Here is a 23,265-nt window from a genome sequence, read left to right as displayed (position 1 = left end):
AGTTCTGCATAACTGCAACATAAGGGTTTGTGTGGCAATTTTACAGTTGTATCTAAAAGCATTTCATCAGGGAATCAAACCACATTACTTGAGTAAATCACAAACATGAGAAAATCTGCAGATGCTGGAAATCCAGAGCAACACACACAAAATGTTGGAGGAACTCTGCAGGTCAGGCAGCATTATATAGAAGAGTAAACAGTCGACATTTTGGGTATGCTTACAATTTGCTGTGGAATGTTAATTTAAGGTCTTTTTATATCATCCAGTGAAATGTCTGTTACCCATGAGAAGAACCTTTTTGGACGAAAAGGGATTTCTGAATTGGGTGTAGTATCACTGGCATACATCGTGAAATTCAATAGGTTCAATAGGTGCATTTGATGTCAGAGAAAGGTATACAACATACATCCTGAAATTCCTTTTCTTCGCAAGCATCCACGAAAACAGAGGAGTACCCCAAAGAATCAGAATCAGGTTTATTATCACCAGCATGTGACGTGAAATTTGATTAACTTAGCAGCAGCAGTTCAGTGCAATACATAAACTAGCAGAGAGAGAGAAAAAATAATAAATAAAATAAAACATAACAATAAACAAATAAATGACAGTTAAACGTTAGAACCTCAAAGCTGCCCCCAGCTCCCCCTCCCATATACAAGCAGTAGCAAAGCAACAATACCGCACCCCGCAACCAGCAAAAAAGCATTGAGCACTCGAGTGCAGCAAAGAATCAATAAAGACACAGATTTGCAGTACTCCAAAAACTGTCCTTTCAACTAGTCATTTGACATACCACAAGTGCCTCTTCCTAATAAGGGGAAAAAAAGGTGTCCCAGTTGCACAGCAAAAGAGGAAGCATAACAAACACCTCACTGATTTATCATGTTAAAACTCTGTTGTGTCACTTTTTCTGAGCTCTGTGCCCAGAGAGTCAGCACCAGGGCTCAGCTGTCTGGACACACTGCCCATGGCTGCTAACCTGCTGCTCTCGATGTTCCATGTTCTCCCACGATGCCTCAGTCAGGGGTACCGGCCTTGAATCAGCCTGTCTCCAGAGCCATGAAAATCGGGCACTCTGAAGGCATGCTAATATTCCAGGCCGCGTTCTTGGGATATCAAAAAGTGGCTGGTCGTGAGGCCCTGAGAGTCAGTGGGTCCCATTTCTGCAAAGAACCGAAGAGTGTAACTCCAGGTCAGGGTCTTGAATAAAAGAGATATCAAAGATAGAAATAGAGCTGTTTCCGAAGATACAAGCAAAAGAGTCGCTGTTTAGTGCCATTTGCTGTTACGCGCCAGCATACATTGCAGTGCGTAATAAAAACTGTAAATTAAGTATACAAGCATTAAAAAAGTTAAATGAGTAGTGCAAAAAGAGGAAAAAATAACAGTAGTGGGGTAGTATTCATGGGTTCAATGTCCATTCAGAAATTTGATAGCAGAAGGGAAGAAGCTATTTCTGAATCATGGAGTGTGTGCCTTCAGGCTCCTGTACCTCCTCCCTGATGGTCGCAATGAGAAGAGGGCACGTCCTGGGTGATGGGTACCACCCTTTGAGACATCGCTCCTTGAAGATGCCCTGGGTGCTGGGGAGACTCATGCCCATGATGGAGCTGATTGAGTTTACAACTTTCTGCAGCTTATTTCAGTCCCATGCAGTGCCCTCCCCACCATACCAGGTGGTGATGCAGTCAGTTTGAATGGTTTCCACGGTACATCTGTAGAAGTTTGCGAGTGTCTTTGGTGGCGTACGAAATCTCCTCAAACTCCTAATGAAATATAGCTGCTGTTGTACCTTCTTTGTAACTGCATGTTGAGCCTAGGATAGAGACATTGACATGCAGGAACTTGAAATTGCTCACCCTTTCCATTTCTGAGGATGGGTGTGTGTTCCCTCGTCTTACCCTTTCTGAAGTCCACAATCAATTTCTTGGTCTTATTGATGTTGAGTGCAGGGTTGTTTCTGCAACATCACTCAACCAGCTGATCTCCCTCATTCCTGTATGCCTTCTTGTCACCATCTAAAATTCTGCCAACAGTAGTTGTGTCATCAGCAAATTTATAAATGGCATTTGAGCTGTGCCTAGCCACACAGTCGTAGGTGTAGAGAGAGTAGAGCTCAGCGAGGTAGAGGTGTTATTTCCAATTTGCACAGATTGTGGTCTTCTGATGAGGAAATCAAGGATCTGGTTGCAGAGGGAGGTACGGAGGCCCAGGTTTTGGAGGTTTTTGATCAGAACTGTAGGAATGATTGTGTTAAATGCTGAGCTGTAGTCAACAAACAGCAACCTGACATAAGTATTAATATTGTCCAGGTGATCCAAGGCTGCATGAAGAGCCAATGAGATCACATGTGCTGTAGACCCAATGTGGCAATAGGCAAATTGCAGCCTGACACTGGCCTCTGAAACAGAGATCATAGGGTCACTGGATGCTGCAACGATCCTCATAGCTGTAGTTTTATTCCCCTTTCAAAGTGAGCATAAAAGGCGCTGAGCTCATCTCGGAGTGAAGTATCACTGTGATTCATGATGTTAGAATTCACTTTGTAGGAAGTAATGGCCTGCAAACTCTGCCAGAGTTGACATGCATCCAATTCTGCCTCTAACCTCAGTAGGAAATTGCTCTTGAGATGTCCCTCCATAAGTCGTATCTGGCCTTCTTGTAAAGTCCTGGATCACCACACTTGAATGCCACCAACCTAGCCTTCAGCAGACTACTAATCCCCTGGTTCATCCACGGGTTTTGGTTGGGGTATGTATTATATGTTCTTGTAGGCACACACTCATCCACACAGGTCTTAATGAAGTCAGTGACAACTGTGGTGTATTCATTCGGGCTCCAAGTTGAATCCCTATGTATAGTCCAGTCCACTGACTCAAAGTAGTCCTCCTCCGCCTCCCTTGTTCATACCTTCTTGGTTCTCTCTGCTGGTGCTGGGGTCTTCAGTCTCTGCCTATAGTTGGAGTAGAAGTACAGCCAGATGATCAGACTTTCCAGAGTGTGGATGTGGGATGGCGTGGTAAACACTCTTGGTGGTAGTATCACAGTGGTCCAGTGTTTTGGTTCCTCTGGTTCCACAAGTGTTATGTTGATGATAATAATTATTCAGAGACTTTTTCAAGCTGGTATGGTTAAAATCCCCCAAGATGATGCGGAATGCATCAGAGTACGCTGTTTCATGCCTGTTGATTACGTTGCTCAGTTCATCTAGAGCAAGGGTTCCCATCCTGGGCTCCATGGCATAAAAATGTTTGCGAAACCCTGGTCTAGAGCCTGTTTGACACAGGCCTGAGGTGGAATGTGCATTGGTACCAAGATGATGGCTGGAAACTCCCAAGGCAGATAAAATGGATTAAGCTCGATCGCGAGATGTTCCTTAAAATGGACGTTGCTTGATCGCGAGATGTTCCATAAAATGGGGGGACGATGCTCGATCGCGAGATGCTCCATGAAATGGACGATGCTCGAATGAGAGATGTTTCATAAAATGGACGTCGCTTGATCATGAGATGTTCCACAAAATGGACAATGCTTGATTGCGAGATGTTCCACAAAATGGACGATGCTTGATCGCGAGTTGTTCCACAAAATGGACGATGCTCAATCGCGAGTTGTTCCACAAAATGGACGACGCTCGTTCGCGAGATGTTCCACAAAATGGACGACGCTCGATCGCGAGATGTTCTTCCTTCAAATCACAATTTCTTATGAGTCAGATACGGTTGTTTCAAAATTTTATTTATTTGATTTCTGAGGTGCCTAGTAGAGATTGGAAGAAGTGGCAAAGTAATCTCAACTCCTGCTAATAGTGGAATGGTAGAAAGATTTACTGTGTAGCTCATCATGTTTACCCTAGACAAATGGAAGCATCCTAGCTTGCTCCCATATTCCAATACCAGGTCTGCATACCTGCGGGTCATGGTTCCTCAAGTAACCTCCAAATTTTGTTTAAAGGTCATAGAGCTATGCAGCACAGATACAGGCTCTGTGCTCAACTCACCAATGCCAACCAGTTTGCTTCACGGAGCTAGTCCCATTTCCCTGCGTTTGGCACGTATCCTTCAAAGCCTTTTCAATCCACATACCTGTCCAGGTGTCAATGTCGCATTTGTGCACACCTTTTCCACTTCCTCTGGCAGCACACCCCATAAACTCACCGCCCATGGTTTGGAAAATGTACCCTTTTAGTCTCTTGTAAGTCTTTTCCTTCCCACTTTAAATCTGTGGCTGCTTGTTTCTGACACCCTGTCTTGGGAAAAAGAGTGTGGCTATTCATATTATTTATGCTCCCTCATGATTTTATAAATCTCTGTAAGGTCACCCCTCAGCCTCAAACAGTCTTTATCAGTGCAATCTCTTTTTGTAACCCAAGCCCTCCAGTCCTGGTAACATCCTTGTTATTACTTTATGCATCCTCTTCAGTTTAATGACATCCTTCCTATTGCTAGAACTGCAGGCAATACTTCAAATGCGGCCTGTCAAATGTCTTGTATAATTATAACATGATGTCCCGACTCCTATGCTCAATATCCTGACCAATGAAAGCAAATAGCCAAATGGCTTTTTCACCAACCTGTCTATTTGTGTGTGAACTTCAAGAACTATGCCCTTGCAACTAGTTTTTTCTGTTCCTCAGTGCTCTCCAGGGTCCTACTACTTACTGTGCCAGTTCTGCCCTGCTTTGTCTAACCAAAGTACAACCCCTTGTCTTTATCTGGATTAACCTCTGCCTGCAATTCCTCGGACCACTGGCTCAGTTGATAAAGAATCCTCTGTGATCTTAGATAACCTTCCTCACTGTCCACTGTACGACTAATTTTAGTGTCATCTGCTAGCCGACTAAGCACACCACCTACTTTCTCATCTAAATCGTTCATATAATTGACTGTAAAAGCAGTGGATTCAGCACCTATCCTTATGGAATACTGCTGATGTCAGGCCTCAAATTGGAAATGTAACCCTCCACCACCGTTTCCTACCATTCAGCCAATTTTGAATCCAGTTGGCAAGCTTGCCCTGGTTCCCATGTGTTCTAATTTCCAGACTAACCTATTTTGTGGTACCTTGTCAAAGCCCTTCCTAAAGTCCATATAGATAATGTCCACTGCACTTTGCTCATCTGTCTTTTTGAATACTACGTCCAAAAAAAACACTCAACCAAGCTTGTGAGGCACAATTTCCCACATGCAAAGCCATCCTGACTATCTCTAACCAGTCCTTGCCTTCTAAAACCATTTAATTTTATCTCCCAGAATCCCTTCGTCACTTCAGAATCAGTGACTTAACTATCGCAGATATTAGGTTCACCAGTCTGTATTTCCTCGGTTTTCCTTATAGCCTTTTTTTAAGATAAAAGCACAACATTAGCCACTCTCTGGTTGTCTAGCAGCTCGCTTGTGGATGTCAGTGACACAAATATCTCCACCAGGGGACCCACAATTTTTTCCTTTGTTTCTCACGACTTCCTAGGATGTACCTGATTGGGCTCCAAGGATTTCCCTGCTTTTATGCATTTTAAGAGCTCCAGCACCATGTCTTTGGTAATGTGGACTCTCCTCAAAACACTATTCTTACTTCCCCGAGTTTCCGCGGGGAAGCGGTAATGAGGACCTCTGCCTCTACCACCCTTTCCAGAGGTGAGTTCCAGATCTCAGTTTGAATGAAACTGCTAATCCAACCTGATATCATTCTATTGATTATTTTAAAGCACAAAATCACAGAATGATCTCTGCACAGAGGTGGCAATTTGACTGTGTGTAAGAGCAGTCCAGGTCATTTGAGACTCTGACTCTCTTTCTGTGGCTCTGCAAGTTCTTTGTTTTCAGATATTCATCCAGCTCCCTTTTGGACACTACAGTTGTATCTACCTCCACTTGAATTTCTACAAGTGAAGAGCAGACCCCTCTAACAGAAGAGCAGACAAACCTTTTGCTGTGTAAAGACCTGCCCTGCCACTTTCAAGAAACATAGATGTGTACTTCTCTGTACTTGCCATCCTGTTGCATGAACTTCATATCCCTTTAGAATTGTGTTCTCCCTTTATATTGCCTCTTACTCTCCTAGTTAAAAATGTTAAATTGTCAGCATTAAATTTCATCTTTTGCTGTTCCTCCTAGCTTTCTGATCATTCTTTCTACCTTTAAGTTCTGTGTCATCAGCATATTTAGAAATTATGTTCTGTACACCCAGGTCCAAGTCATTAAGATGTATAAAGAAAAGCCTTGAACTGTCCATGGGGAGACTCCTAAGATCACTTCCCTTTGGTCTGAAAAAACAACATTTTACTACTACCACCATTATTCTTGCTTCCTGTTACTTAACTAATTTTCTATCCCTGCAGCAACAACCTCTTTTCTTTTTCTTCCCCATGAGCTTAAATCTGAATTATGAAGCCTTCGGCATGGCACTTTATCAAACACCTTTGAAAGATCATATTTACTGTATCAGCTGCATTTTCTATCTTGCAGTATTCCAACTGTTGGGCACTACTACTGAATCATATTGTCCCAATATGTCCAGAGCTTCTGCAATACCCTTACCAAGTGGTTTTATCAAACAAGCCTGGATCATATCTTTGGTGAGGTGATTTATTGAATTTAAGTACTGATTTCCATTTCTTCCACATTAAAACTTTTTTGGCTGGATCAGAAGTTGAACTATCACATTCTATCTCTCAGTTTACATTTTGTTGGCAGTATGACTCCAGTTTGTGTAGATGCATGCAGCACACTCATTTGGTGCTTCACCTAGTCCAGATGAAGATCTCCTTTTAGTGTCTAACGGACTTGCACTTCTGTTATTTTGCTTTATTATTTATATGTTAAAAAAAGATCTTTCAGTTTATCGTTAAGAGCTTTGCTGTTCTACATTCATAGTAGAGCAGTCATAGAGTCCACTCTCACGTACGGATGCGAGACATGGACACTCACCAAGACTGTGCGAAAGTCTGTAGATGGTTGCTATACACAAATGTCCCAGATGGCTCTTGATGTGAGTTGGCAACAGCACATGATGAATGTCGAGCTCTATGATGGCCTACCGATGCTCACCAATAAAATCGAGGCGGGAAGACTGCAACTAGTGGGGCACGGTCTAAGCCACCCCGAGCTACCTGCCAGCCTAGTCATCATATGGGAGCCCAAGCATGGGAGGATGAACCCTGGGCGCCCTCCCAAGACTATGGTCAACACGCTCCTAGAAGACAGCGGCACGTCTAATGTAGATGAACTGAACACACTGATGAGGGAGAGGGAGAAGTGGAGAGTCTGTCATCGTGCCGGACGCCGGCCCCCTAGGCCTGAGTCAACGTGATGATAGTAGTAGTGTATTACATTTATTCTGGATGTATTTTATACTGATCAGAGAAATGGATTTGCTGGAAAGGCTACCTTCTACATTCTTGAATGCATTCACACCAATGCACCCCCATCCCAAGCACAGCAGCTGAAAGTAGATTTAATGAGATCCCTTAAAGTTCCAGTGTAGTAATTGAAAATACCAGTGATTATCCCAAGATGAGATTCCGTTGTTGCATTAGCTTGAGGCACTCGGCCCAAATGTGGAGACTTCATTGCTATGCGCTATGTATTGGACTACCCTGTATAAAACAGACTGCATGCTGATGCCAGAAGATGAGCACCAAAGTGACTTGGAAATCAATGGCCATGAAATGGAGACTGAAGAATAGCAGGAGCAAGAGGGCTATAAAATAAAAAGAGCAAGTCCGACAGGTTATTCTCTCGTCCAGCATTTTTTTGCCTTCTCATCAAGTTGTGCAGATGTGGAAAGCATTGTCTGAACAGGATAGAAGGGACTCGCTTGATAGGAAAACACCTTTGAGAAATCTGCAAAACCATTGCCTTCAGTGTAAGCTTTGTTGACTGTCTCTCACTCCAATCAATACTACAAAACGTAGCATTCCAATTACTAGCTAAGTATTATATATTTTGCAGATTTTGACATAACATTGTAATGTAATCCCTACTGCTATTACATAAATAGTTTGCCACAACATCTCTAATTCGGATACCCTACCCCTAGCGTATGTTATCTTCAGCACTTATTTAATGGATCAGGATCCCTTTTGGTGGGTGTGAGAGGTGTCACCTTCTTTCCTGCCACCTCTATCTCTTCCATGGCAGCCATTGTGCACTGCGGCTGCCTGGCTGCAGTGGGATTGTGCTTCTAAGAACTGCACTGCAAGCTGTTGGGAGCTGCATTTAATTGAGTCGTGTCTTGTGCGACTCTGCAAGTCCAGTTTCCTCTGCTATTACTCAGCATAAACCATCCTAAGGGGTTTTACTGGGGGGTTTTTCTGGTCACTGAATTATAGGAAAGATGTCAATAAAATTGACAGAGTACAGAGGAGATTTACTAAAATGTTGCCTGGGTTTCATCTCCTAAGTTACAGAGAAAGGTTGAACAAGTTAGGTCTTTATTCTTTGGAGTGTAGAAGTTTGAGGGGGGACTTGATAGAGGTATTTAAAATTATGAGGGGGATGAATAGAGTTGACGTGGATAGGCTTTTTCCATTGAGAGAGGACATGAGTTGAGAGTTAAAGGGCAAAAGTTTAGGGGTAACATGAGGGGGAACTTCTTTACTCAGAGAGTGGTGGCTGTGTGGAACGAGCTTCCAGCAGAAGTGGTTGAGGCAGGTTCGATGTTGTCATTTAAAGTTAAATTGGATAGATATATGGACAGGAAAGGAATGGAGGGTTATGGGCTGAGTGCAGGTCGGTGGGACTAGGTGAGAGTAAGAGTTCGGCACGGACTAGAAGGGCCAAGATGGCCTGTTTCCATACTGTAATTGTTATATGGTTATATAGATCTCAGCCAGTTTCTGTGTGTGTGTGTGTGTGTGTGTGTGTGTGTATGTGTATGTATGGGGTGGGGGCTGATTTATCATGAGTCAAAAATAAATGTACAGTCATCCGTCGGTATCCATGGGGGATTGCTTCCAGGACCCTCTGCGGATACCAAAATCTGCGGATGCTCAAGTCCCTTATATAAAATGGCGTAGTATTTGCATATAACCTACACACATCCTCCTGTATACTTGAAATCATCTCTAGATTACTTATAATACCTAATACAATGTAAGTGCTATGTAAATAGTTATACTGTATTGTTTAGGGAATAATGACGCTTTGAAGGAAGCTCAATAATACTAAGGTCAGGATCTGTGGAGGTTGAGCGCTGAGGATCTTCAAGCATTGAAGGTCGAGGCTTCACAATTGCAGATGCTTTAGTTAAAAACATTGTTATAGGAAGCTGTTATCTTTTTTTTCCTTGCATCATCAAACAAATCTTGCAGTGGTTGTAGGCACGTTGTTATCCCTCGGGTGAAACGGAGTCTTCGTTCCATCGAAGGATCATACTCAAGGATCATATCCTTTAACACTTGCGTCTGTTGAAAAACTGCTGCAAATTTTTCAAGTGTCCAAATTGATGGCTCTGCCACCTCTAAATCTTCTGCATCATCATCATCTTCTGTAGAGGATTTCAACAGATTTTTGAGTTCCTCGTTGGTAAGGGTTTCTCTATGCTCTTCTATGTATTCCTCGACGTCATCCTTGATCATGTCAGAGAAGCCTTACCACCAACTTCCCTTGCAACATTCAAGATATTCCTGACTTCTGCATCAATAGTAGGGAAGCCCCTGAAATCATTGACTACCTCACTCCATAATGGCTTCCAACATACATTGACCATCTCGGGCTTTAGGGCATCTTTGGCCTCTGCAATAAGTACAATTGCAATTGCAATTGTGAAGCTCTTCCATAAATCCATGATGCTGCAGAATGAAGACGTTTCATCACAATTGAAGACTTGCTCTGGATGGTAGCCTTTCTCTTCTGTGAGTTTCTTGAGCTCCGCTGGGAATGTCGATGCTGATTCTCCCGTGATCTTTAAGTCCTTGAGCCTGTAGTGCTTGACATAGCTAGCCAGCCATCCCTTACTAGCCTTAAACTCCTTCCTCTCGCTCTCCTCAACCCCCTCACAGTAGTGCTCATAGAGGCTAAGTGCTTTTTCACGCATAATTTTGCCATCAACAGGGATATGCTTCTGTGACATGTCCTCTAGCCACACACTTAATGCTTTCTCAGTCTTTGCAAGCACTTTATCATAAACAAGAGAGACAATTTTTTCCATTGTAGGGGTAGCACTAACACTTCCACGAATTTCAGCTTCTTTCTGCTTTATTGTGTGAATGCTCGATTTGTTCTTACTGACCTTACGGCCCACTTAGGCAAGTGACATGTCACTTTTCAAAAGATCTAAGATTTTTATTTTCTCAGCAAGAGATAGCACTTTAGGCTCCCTCTTAGCCTTTGAGGAATTGCTTTGACCAGTTAATTGCTTTTTAGGAGCCATTTTTTCACAGAAACAATGGGTGCACAGATGCGAGGCGAACAATGCTCAAACAACGAGTGCTGGAGAGAGGCTGAGGATCTGTGAAATGGCAGGAGGTTACAGCAGAATATGCCTAAACATCAGTTCATTCGCGTGGATTAAATGTAGTGCTCTGCACACGGCAAATTCAAGTTTTGTGTTTTGGAACTTCCTGGAATTTTTTTCGAATATTTTTGATCCATGGTTGGTTGAATCCGCGGATGCGGAACCTGCGGATATGGAGGGCTGACTGTAATCCATGTCCTAAGTAATAAAGTCTTTCCAGGTTCCTAGGCACCTTCCCTTCCACACAGGCTACCCAGTGTAGCCATAATCTTGTTGAATGACAGTCCAGGTGGCCTATTCCTGCTTATATTTCATATTTCTTGCTGCAGTTCAGAAGTGCTGAGCCCAACTATATATTGTTGTGAAAGATATAAAATAATTCAACCATGAACAAAGATCAAATCTGGGTGTTTTCTGTATACTAACCAGTATGTTGCACTTATTCATTAAAACCGCTGAGGGTGCAATATCATATTCTGTCAAAAGTAAAAAGTACATAAATGCCATTCACAGTTGTAGCTTCCCACTACATATCAACTTCACCACATATACTCCCTGCATTGCCCACCTCTAGCTTTGATTCATTTTTGTTGCTGATACTCTCAATGCTTGACTACAATAACCCTCTACTGGCTGACCATATATTTTTGTGACCATACAACACACTGCTGTCCAAAAGTCATCATTGGTTCAAATGAAATTCAAAACTTTCCATACCATATACTGGTCGTGCCTTGGTTCAAAGGTACATTTTATTATTGAAGTAGGTATGCAGAATACAACTGAGATTCGCCTTCTCCAGATAGCCATAAAATCCAGAAACACCATAGTAGTTGAAAGACATCAACCCCCCCATGAATCGAAAAAGAAACAAAAACCCGCAAACCCCCATCCCCTCCCTCACAAAAAAAAACTAATATATGCCCCATACAGAGAAACAGCAACAAGAAATCAAACCCCAAACCCCTGCTTCATACAGAAAAATAATATATCTCCCACATGGCAAAACAGACAAGAGCATCAAACCCCAAACCCGTTCCTTACATAAAAAAGCTAATATATCCCCCATACGGAGAAACAGCAACAAGAACATTAAATCCCAAACCCCCCCTCGCCAATCGGCAAGAAGGAATGGGTAAGAACACAAAAAAAGCATAGAACGAACTGAAAGAGGCCAATTTGAACTACAGTCCAATCCATAAATTTCAGAATTTCGATAATATCTCCGAGAGCATCGAGGAGAGCGACCTTTTGCACCCAGCGGTCTTTCCAAGAAGAGCGAATCGAACCCAAGGGCCCTTCCGAGAATAGTGCCTCGAACCCAGCGCCCCTGAAATAAACAACAGATTTTGTCTATTTTGTTTTTCTCAACTGGCATTTCTTAAGGATTAGCAGATAATGTACCATTTTGTTTTGAGTGCTACATTCATTTTGTTTTGAGTGCTACATTCATTTTGTTATCTAGCAGTTCTTTTTTCCTTGAGAATTTTCCATGTTATATTCCACCAAAATGTTTGAACCAAGGCCAGCAAGTTTAATTACAAGTTGTAAATCTAAATAATCACTTTTTTGTTATAAATTAAATCATAAAAATATCTTAAATATATTTGACTTGCCTTTAAAATTGTATGTATCCATTCAGACTGAAGGCTGGAAGGTGATATGTGGAAACACAAGAGGTAGCCACTTGCAGATTACAGTAACTGCAGACACTTGTGTCTCCAAACACAGTAATGCAAAACCCTATTTCCCATTAACCGCAATGTTAGAAGTGGAGATTCATTCTGTCAGGATTTTTTTCCCTCAGCAGTAATGATAGTACCACGGTTACTGGTTCATGTGGTGGTTGGGGTGGGTAGAAGGCACTTAAGAGATCTCTTTTGAAAAGTAATAAGACTATATTTTAAGTAACATCATGAAAAATTATGATATAGAGGGTAGGAAGGTAACCATTCCGTAACAAAGGACCATGTGTACTAGTTGATGTTAGAGCAGCTTATGTGGCTGTTGCAGAAAAAAACTTTACAAATGCACATTTACAATCTCAAAAGAAAACCTAACAGACTTCAGTTAAGTGCTTCACTTAAGGTGAATTAATACAAGATGTGGCGATGCTGTCAATTAGACGGGCAATACGCTGCTCAGTTTGTTTCTTCAAAAAGTAGAAAACATTTGATGGGTGTTCCAGTTTTTATATCAAGTACAGGAGCCTCAGGTCCAACACCGCCAGGTTCAGCAACAGTTATTATCCCTCAACCATTAGGCTCCTGAATCAGAGGGGACAATTCCACTCAGCTTCACTCACCACAGCACTGAACCTGTGGACTCACTTTCAAGGACTCTACAACTTATGCTCTCGATATTTATTGCCTTTTATTTTCTTTCCTTTTTGTATTTCCTCAGTTTGTTGTTTTTTTGCACATTGTTGTCTGTTGTGTGCGGTCTTTCATTGATTCTATTATGGTTCTTGGATTTACTGAGTATGCCCATAAGAAAATGATTGATTCTCAGGGGTATATATGGTGACATGTATGTACTTTGACAATAAATTTACTTTGAACATCAATTGGATTAAGGGTGACTACTGTTTCCTGTCAGTATTGTATCGGAAGTGTCAGCTGCAGATTCGACATGCAGCTTTGCTCAGCCTTAAGAGAGTGGATAACCATACAGAGGTGCGAGAAAGTTAGTGAACTCTGTCGAATTTTTCTCTACTTCTGCATAAATATGACCTAAAATGTGATCAGATCTTCTTGTAAGTCCTAAAACTAGATAAAGAGAACACAAATAACACTAAAACATTATACTTGTTCACTTATTTATTGAGAAAAATAATTCAATACTACATGTATTTGTTGGAAAAAGTATGTGAACCTTCTACAAAAGCTATTTGGAGTCAGGTATTCCAATCTATGAGATGAGATTGGAGGTGTGGGTTGTAGAGGTGCCTTGCCCTATAAAAAAGACACACAAAGTGAGGTTAATGATAGACCCTGCTCTCCTCAAGAAAGATCAGTTTATGTGCACCAAGCCTTGATCAAAACAACTTTCAGAGGACCTTAAAAGAAGAATTGTAGAGATGCATGAAGCTGGAAAAGGCTACAAAAGCATTTCTAAGAACCCAAGGGTAACAGCAAAAGACCTGGAGAAATCTCTAGAACTAGCTAAGGTCTCTGTTCATATGTCCACTATAAGAATAACACTGAACAAGGATGGTGTTCATGGAAGGACACCACTGAGGGAACCACTGCTCTCCCAAAAAAAACTGCTGCAATTCTCACGTTTGCAGAAGTTCACCTGGATGTTCAACAACTCTTCTGCGCCAATGTTCTGTGGACAGATGAGACAAAAGTTGAATTTTTTGGCAGAAATGCACATCGCTATGTTTGGTGGAAAAAGGGCACTGCACACCAACACCAAACCTCATCCTAACTGTGAAGCATGGTGGAAGGAGCATCATGGTTTGGGGCTGCTTTCCTGCCTCAGAGGCTAGACAGTTTGCAGTCATTGAGGGAACAATGAATTCAAAATTGTGTCAAGACACTTTACAGGAGAATGTCAGGGTAGCAGTCTGTCACTTGAAGCTTAATAAAAATTGGATAATACAACAAGACAATAACCTGAAAGACGAATAAATCAACAGAATGGTTTAAAAAGAAGAAAATTCATGTTTTGGAATGGCTCAGTCAAAGTCCTGACCTTAATCCTATGGAAATGTTGTGGAAGGACCTGAAGCAAGCAATTCATGCAAGGAAACCCACCAACCTCCCAGAGTTGAAGCAGTTTTGTAAGGAGGAATGGCCTAAAATTCCTCTATGCTCATGCACAGGACTAATAACAGTTACTGGGAACATTTGGTTGAAGTTATTCCTGTATAAGGCGGGTCACACCAGTTATTGAAAGCGAAGATTCACATACTTTTTTCAACAAATACATGTCATATTGGATCAATTTTTCGCAATGTAACACACAGTAAGGTTTCAGTGCTAATGTACTAGCTGCTCTGTAATGTTCTACTACTAAGGTAATGGTTTCTCTGTAGCAGCAATGTTTGGGTTATGCCTAGAGATAATGGGGCCTTTGTATGTTAGCCAATGAGTGGGATGTTGTTCTTCCTTGTGGGCCTGGGAGAAGAGTCCTTTGTCGGCAGGAGATGCAGAGAGAAGACGCGTGTGGAGAGAGTTGGTAGACCACCAGATGGAGTAGATAGGGAGCGAGCGTCCGAAGGTCAGCGACGCTTGGAGGAGGTCGATGGTGGACGAATGGCCTTATCAGTGAGCTCCAATGTGCACATTGGACTTTTTCTTTAAAATGGGCCCTTTTTCTTTTTATTTTCCTTACTAACCCTATACTCAAATTGAGATTTATAAAGTTCAATCATTTAATTGCATATGGTGTACTATCTGATATTTTGTGGTGCAGATTTGTAACCGGGCAACACATCACATAGCATCCATGCAAATAAGATTTCTCGGTTTGGTGGGACCAGAGGCTGTCTTCCCCTAGACAAACACATGCTCGCCGAACCTGAGGGTTACATCAATAAAAACATGAACAAGTATGTTTTTTTATGTTCTTTATTTAATTGGGTTCTCTTTATTTAGTTGTCAGACTTGCGTGAAGATCTGATCACATTTTAGGTCATGTTTATGCAGAAATAGAGAAACTTCTACAGGGTTCACAAACTTTATAGCACCACTGTTTGTGGCATTTGTCCCTTTGGCACATGGTGTGTTTGTTATGTATAATAGGCCTGATTTAGTAGCATGTGCAGAAATGTGCTTAGCTGGTTTTCTCTGTGAGGATCAATGCCTTTCTTCCCTAATCTACTGGCTGAAAAATGCAGAATATCATTTTCAGGCCTTAAAATTAGAAATAATTTCTCTTTTGAAACTTCGACTGACTTTCAAATGCCTCTTTTGGACTACTTCCTGATGCACAGCACAGCACAAACCACAAGTTCACAGAAAATCTAACCATGCTCAACAAACCTGATAATAGATTCGACTAACTCTGCTCTTAAACGCATCTCCCCCATTTCACGTACATCTGCTCTCACTCCATCCTCCCACCACCCCACTAGGAATAGGGTTCCCCTGGTCCTCACCTACCACCCCACCAGCCTCCGGGTCCAACATATTATTCTCCGTAACTTCCGCCACCTCCAACGGGATCCCACCACTAAGCACATCTTTCCCACCCCCCCTCTCTCTGCATTCCGCAGGGATTGCTCCCTACACAACTCCCTTGTCCATTCGTACCCCCCATCCCTCCCCACTGATCTCCCTCCTGGCACTTATCCGTGTAAGCGGAACAAGTGCTACACATGCCCTTACACTTCCTCCCTCACCACCATTCAGGGCCCCAAACAGTCCTTCCAGGTGAGGCATCACTTCACCTGTGAGTCGACTGGGGTGATACACTGCGTCCGGTGCTCCCGATGTGGCCTTTTATATATTGGTGAGACCCGACGCAGACTGGGAGACCGCTTTGCTGAACATCTACGCTCTGTCCGCCAGAGGAAGCAGGATCTCCCAGTGGCCACACATTTTAATTCCACATCCCATTCCCATTCTGACATGTCTATCCACGGCCTCCTCTACTGTAAAGATGAAGCCACACTCAGGTTGGAGGAACAACACCTTATATTCCGTCTGGGTAGCCTCCAACCTGATGGCATGAACATTGACTTCTCTAACTTCCGCTAGGCCCCACCTCCCCCTCGTACCCCATCTGTTACTCATTTTTATGCACACATTCTTTCTCTCACTCTCCTTTTTCTCCCTCTGTCCCTCTGAATATACCTCTTGCCCATCCTCTGGGTCACCCCCCCCCCTGTCTTTCTTCCCGGACCTCCTGTCCCATGATCCTCTCGTATCCCCTTTTGCCTATCACCTGTCCAGCTCTCGGCTCTATCCCTCCCCCTCCTGTCTTCTCCTATCATTTTGCATCTCCCCCTCCCCCTCCAGCTTTCAAATCCCTTACTCACTCTTCCTTCAGTTAGTCCTGACGAAGGGTCTCGGCCTGAAACGTCAACTGCGCCTCTTCCTATAGATGCTGCTTGGCCTGCTGCGTTCACCAGCAACTTTGATGTGTGTTGCTTGAATAGATTCGACTAACCTCTTTCTTTTACCTCAATGATATCCATGTGGATCCTCTGAATGCAGGAAAATTGTTTTATTATATCTATGTTTCCTGCCATGGTTGCATGTGTGAAGACCACTATGATTCAAACAGCTGATAAAACTTCTGCCACAATTTATAGTATCTCTTTAGGGCTGGAATGGGTATAGCACCTCTTGAGATTATTTCTTTTGAGGATTATGTTTCTATTTGGTTAGGTTTATCTTTACCCTAAAGGATCCTGAGCCACACCCACAATGAACGTAGAGGAGTGTATCCCCACAAAATTATTCCTTTTGACACCCTAGAAGAACCATGAGTTCCACAATTTGCTGAGGCCAAGATCATTGACATTCAAGTCTGGCGACAAAGTTGTATACAAGAAGTCCAGGTACAGTACGATCTCTGGAAAGCCATCTCACGTGCAAAGTGGCAATTCCAGACCAAACTTGAATCACTGAAGGATGCTCGACAGCTGAGGCAGGGCTTGAATGCTATCACCTTCTACTTAGTGAAACCAGGCAACATACAGTTGGTGACAACAAGGGTTCCTTCCTAAATGAGCTCAATCCCTTTTATGCATCAAAACGTGGAGGTACCTTCACAACCTTCCACAGCACCTGATGACCCTATGATTTCAGTCTCTGAGGGTGACGTGAGAGCATCCTTCAGGAGGGTGAATCCATGGAAAGCATCCGGCCCAGATGGGAAACCTGACCGAGTTCTAAAGACCTATGCTGATCAACTGACTGGAGTGCTCTCTGATATCTGTAACCTCTCACTTTCGCAGTCTGAGATATCCATCTGCTTCAAACAAGCTTCAATTATATTGGTGCCTAAGAAGAACCTGCCTCAATAACTATCATCCAGTAGCATTTATGTCCACTGTGATGAAGTGCTTTGAGAGGTTGGTGATGAAACGTATCAACTCCTGCCTGAGAAGCAGCTTGGATCTGCTCCAGTTTGCCTGCTGCCACAACAGGGCAACAGCAGATGCCATTGGCTCTCCACTCAATCCTGGAACATCTGGATGCAAAAGACGTATACATCAGGTTGCTCTTCATTGGCTATGGCTCTGCATTCAATACTATCATCTCCTGAAAACTAAATCAATAGCCCATCACAGGTAGAGCCCTCCCAACTATTGAGCACATCTACATGGAGCCCTGTTGCAGGAAAGCAACATCCTTCATCAGGGATCCCCACCAGCCAGGCTTTGCAATCTTCTCATTGCAGCCATCAGGAAGAAGGTACAAGAGCCTCAAAACCTGCACCACCAGGTTCAGGGAGCGGTTATTACCCCTCAACCATCAGGCTCTTGAACCCAAAGGGAATAACTTCACTCAGATAACTTCAGAATCCTGCTGAAGGGTCTCAGCCCAAAACGTTGACTGTACTCTTTTCCATTGATGCTGCCTGGCCTGCTGAGTTCCTCCTGGGGGGATGTGACTTCACTCACTCCATCTCTCATCTGTTCCCACAACCTATGGACTCACTTTCAACCTTTTCATCTCAGGTTCTTGATAGTTGTTGCTGCTTATTTGTTTGTTTATTTCTTTTTCTTTATTTATTTACTTAGTTTTTTTTGCAGGTTGTCTGTTCTGTTGGATGTGGTCCTTAATTGATTCTATTGTGTTTCTTGTATTTACTGAGATTGCCCACAAGAAGATGAATCTCATGTTTGGAAATGGTGCATTATGTACTTTGATAATAAATTTATTTTGATCTTTGAGGTTTGTTTTGCTGTCCATACCCTGACAGACATTTTCCTATCACTTGTAGTTCATGCAGACAAATCAATGTCTCATTTTGAGCATCAGTTCCCAACAGATCTCATTCAGACTGATATCATTTCCTATAGCCTATATTGGAGCTAATCAATGTTTTCTGGCACTTCCTTAAAATGAAAGGTGCTTTGCTCTTTTCTTCTGAAAAGCCAGTTCCTCTTCCTTTGGGATTGGTGGGCAGGTGACTCTACTGGAGAGAAAGCTCCAGTTATGCTGAGTGAGCATCTGGTACTACAGCTCAGATGACTTGGTGCTTAGCTAAGGTACATTTTAATAGTGCTATTTCTGTATTGCTTTTTCCATTGAAGAACCCAAGATTTTATTGGATACATTTTGATTATGATTCTTGCTGTTACTATATTTTGTAATTTTTAAAGAAATAACTATATTTTACACTCCTTTTAGAACTTAGTTATTGGAACAATAAAAGGGATGTATTGGTTTGTAATGCTCAGACATTGACATATATACAAATCACCCTGAAACATTTTATAGAAAACTGCAGACAAAAGTATTCTGGCCATAGTTTGAAACAAAATCTTGATTCCTCTGCTGTCTTTTTACCTCCCAGAAATATTCTGAAGGAACAGTTATTGTTAGTAAAGTAAGCAGTTACCCAGAGATCAATTCTTAGTAGATTTGTAAGATATTATATTTCTCCTTTTATAATTCACTTTTGAAAGATTAACGAGGTCACGGTGTGGGAGGTGTGTAGAAAGTACATTGAATTCAATTGTCAACACTTTAATATAACCTCAACAGCAATCTAGAGAATCTTAATAAGAGAACACAGAGTAAATCAAATTTGAAGAGATGTTAACTGTTGAAAGATATTGTCACTGTAGGCATTAAAAAATACTGAATCTGCCTCTCAGTTGGCCTAGATAGGAGAGGTTGCCATGTTTGTTGCCAAGACTGCATGTTAGGGACTGCTGAAATAACCATACGGTCTTGATAGGAGCAGACAATTCAACATTATAGATCTTGTTGGAAGGAAGTTACCTCTAGGGCCGACACTGTCACTTCTTACAGTTGATCTTTATGTTAGGGTGTCAGAGGAGAAGCATAGCACATCTGTGAGTGATACCTCCTGTATCATCATCTTCCTGATGTGACAAATAGGGATTCTTTTTCGGTGAATGATTTCAACGTTCTTTATCATACCAGAAGAGGGAGGGGTTGGGGGAAATGGCTCTGAATCCTTTTCCTCTGCAGTGGAACTTTACCTAAGATTTAATCCCCACTGCCAAATTTCCAGAAATCAGTAGAGGATCCTGATCGTGATGTGTCTTTCTGTGAAAAGCAAACATTTCAAAATGGAGCAATATAACCGGCATATAAAAGGAACTGTCTAAGTTCATTTCCTCAGAACCTGGTACGTCAGAGTTGAATATTCTGGTCTGTCTGTTACTAAGGTTACTAGGAAGGAAGAGCACGTATATATAGAAGTAACGAGCAGGAACACTAAAGTGTGAAAGCTTCAATCCATTAACAGAAGAACATGCTGCATGTAGCTCTATTGCCAGAGCCTGTAGTGGAGATCCTTGTGGTTTATTAGAGGTAAAAACTGAAGAAGCACTATTTAGTTATGTTAAATAACCAGTGATTTTGTTAACATTTAAATTTCGGTAAACTTAGATTTCTGTTAATGACAACGTACAGCATAGAAGCTTTTAATCAATGTGCACAGTGAAGCTTTCTCATAATAGGATTTTTAACTGAGTAGTTGAATTTATTAAGTTACCTTCTTCATTTTCTTCATATTACAAACTTTACTGGCCTGTCTTTTGTGCTATTTTTTCATTAGTTTGAAAATTGTCTTCCTTCTTATTCCTGCAATCTGTAGACTTCAATACTAATTTTTTGTTTTTTCTGATACATCTATCCTAAAAATTTGCATATTGAAAGTGAAGTATCATTTGGATATCACAATTTTCTGGAACATTTTTTAATGTTTCTTTCTCTCTTCAACAGGTAGAAGAAAGTGTGACCGTTCTGTATGAATAGTATCATTAACTGCTGAGCTGAATACATTTGAAGAGCCTTGTTGTGAAAATTTGTGAGGACTTATACAACGCACTTTTGGCATTGAAGACACAATGAGCGCCATAAAATGTGTGCTTGTGGGTGATGTAAAGGTGGGAAAAACATCATTGCTGGTAAGATTTACTTCAGAGACTTATCCAGATATTTACAAGCCCACAGTTTATGATAACACCGGAGTGGATGTGTTTATGGATGGAACTCAGATCAGCCTGGGACTCTGGGACACATCAGGAAATGACTCGTTTCAAGGGATCCGACCTCTTTCTTACCAGCAAGCCGATGTGGTGTTAATTTGCTATTCTGTAGCAAACCCCATGTCATACTTGAACGTTAGGAATAAATGGGTGCCAGAAGTCCGAAACTTTCTACCGAAGACCCCAATATTGGTGGTTGCCACACAAACAGACCAACGAGACATGGGGACTTTTCGCACCATCACAGCCGTCGATGGTAAGAGGCTGGCAAGAGAGGTTAGAGCACAGCATTACCTGGAGTGTTCAGCCATTGCTAATAGAGGAGTTCAAGAAGTGTTTGAATGTGGAGTGAGGACTGCTGTTAGATATATAAAAAAGCAAAGCAGGAAGAAGATCATAGACCTCAATAACTGTGTGATAGCCTGACTTCTTCGACTTGACTGATACAGTAATTTGAATTGTTTGATTGCCCAGTTTCCAACAGTTGCAAACTGTCATCAACAAAACATTCAAGCTGGCTACGCTGATCGTGGTATCTGGGCTTATTTTGTTTCTTGTCCATTTATGATCCGTAGTAGTAAGGCTCTGATTAACATCTGCTGGAGTTCTTTAATCCATTAGGAAAGCACATGAACAATATATCTGAGAGGAACAAACTTCAGATTTGACTGACGTGGTAGTTAATCACTATGGAAAGATGTCTGCCAGTCTCGTTTTGAGTTATGAACTGTATTTAGTTTGAACTATACAGAGCACCATGCCTGACATCTTAAGGACGAAGACAGTGTATTAATGACTCGCTAACCAGCAGTCAGAAGAAATCCCACCATGCACACAGGGAATTTAATCTGAAAATAGTCTCAATATCAGGAATTATGAAATGACTGGATTATCGTAAAACCGTTCTGGTTCACTAATGCCTATTGGAGAAAGAGCCTGCCATCCAGATCATTCAATCCAGCTGCCTCAGTTCATGGACAGTAAGAGATGGACAGTAAATTTCAGAACTGCCAATGATGCTCACAACTTGTGAAGAAATGCCTACAAAAGCATATAGTGTAAGACTGTACTTAGCACTTTCTGTAAAGTGCGGCGAAAGTAGAAATCCATACTGAACTTCTGGTTAACTGTTCAGTTTTGTTGACTGATATTTAATAATTTTATACTTCATCTTGTTTCTCTTGAAGTAGAATTACTGGTTTAACATTTTACTTTGTAATACTATTCCATTTGTTTACAGAATGCACATGAATAAATTAATTGATTTTAGCTAATAGTTTGTTCCACTGATTTCTATATTAGTAAGTTGGATTTGGTACTAATGCGAGGTCATGCAAACCAAGAAGGATAAACACTGAATTCCACATTAGGTAGTTGCTCTCCTTTGCACCCTACTGGATTAGAGCTGGGAAATTAGATGGGAAATGACTTTGGATGATGTAAAAAAATGATCCATACTAGGAGGTGCATCTATGTGGTTTTTAGTGAGAAGGTTCAATTTGATTGTCAGGTCCCTCGGGAATTATTTTCGTAACATTTCCTTCAAAATGACTTTGGTGGGCATTAGAGATAAACGGAGCTTAAGGATCTGGATAAATAATGAAGGTGCAGAGGATATTTGTGGTAGGAGTTGGGTTACAATTTGTCATGATTGCAGCATATGTGAATAAAATGCTAGGGCATGGGAGTTAAATGCTAGTGCTTGGCAGATGCCGGAAACCCAGCAATTCTGAGCACTCGGCAGACTTTCTTCCAAAAGAGAATGATGGGCTTTATAACTGTTTGGCAAATTAATTTTTACATTAAGTGTTAGACACTGCACATCATCTGCATGTAAAGCTGAAAGAAGTCTACTTAGTTAACACCTTGATCACCAAATCTAAACAGAGTATGACGGTTATAGCATCAACAACAATATGCGTTTAAATAGAACCCATTAACTGCCCTAACCTTTTTTTTGGGAGGGAGGGACAGAGACAAAAATGGTTACCAACCAATGCAAAATAATTTTGGTGAGAATTGATAAGGAGGTAGATTTTGCAGGGCTTGAAAGGTGGGGGTGGGGGCAGTAAAGATAGAAAAGCTGAGGATTTCAGGAAGGAGATTACAATGGGAGGGGAAGATACTTGAACACTGTCCCCCACTGGGATGCAATGAAAGGGATGCAAGGTGCAGGAAAGTTTCAGTGCTAAACCTGACAAGCTGCAAAAGGAATAAAAGATTGAATTAAAATACTAATGTGATTGGGAGAATGGAATTGCTATGAAGGTGAGTAGGTGAACGAAGTGAGTTTTATGTAGGTGGCAGACTTTCGCTTTGTATGAAGTGTGCAGAATAGAAACATGTGAGTCAGTAAATGTGGATGGGAAGCTGGGGTTAAAGTGGAGATGTCCAAAATATGAGTTGACCTTGTTTTCCAACAGGAAAATTTCCATAGCCAAATGAAGAGACATAACAATATCTGTATTTGTATCAATAATTTTGCAGCTGTTAATAGTGACTGATTGGGCATCTCGAAGCAAAATTGGTTATATTCCCAGTGAAGTGTTATCTTCAGTTCTGGATCAATACAGGCTTAACTTGGAAATAAGGTTATACAAACAGTAAAACCTGTAGACAAATCCTTATATTTAATAAATGACTAAAAAAAATCA

The 23,265-nt window shown here is 41.6% G+C and overlaps 1 protein-coding gene across 3 annotated transcripts in view; it reads left to right on the top strand.

Annotated features, from left to right (window-relative positions):
* Positions 1 to 21,852, top strand: part of rhoh (ras homolog family member H) — a 41,080-nt gene extending 19,228 nt beyond the window's left edge. For 2 of the 3 annotated variants that reach the window (XM_063042146.1, XM_063042147.1), the window contains exon 2: positions 20,346 to 21,852. In XM_063042146.1, coding sequence (XP_062898216.1) covers positions 20,471 to 21,037 — 567 coding nt within the window. In that variant the 5' untranslated portion in view covers positions 20,346 to 20,470 and the 3' untranslated portion in view covers positions 21,038 to 21,852. Of the gene's footprint in view, positions 1 to 19,850; positions 19,932 to 20,345 lie in introns of those variants that run through there. The other variant, XM_063042148.1, reaches the window with a different exon arrangement.
* The last annotated feature ends 1,413 nt before the right edge of the window (positions 21,853 to 23,265 follow it).

Source organism: Mobula hypostoma, chromosome 3, assembly GCF_963921235.1.
Source record: "Mobula hypostoma chromosome 3, sMobHyp1.1, whole genome shotgun sequence".
Taxonomy (NCBI): domain Eukaryota; kingdom Metazoa; phylum Chordata; class Chondrichthyes; order Myliobatiformes; family Myliobatidae; genus Mobula; species Mobula hypostoma.
The sequence above is the reverse complement of the archived record's forward strand: the minus strand, read 5'-3'. Positions and strand labels throughout refer to the sequence as shown.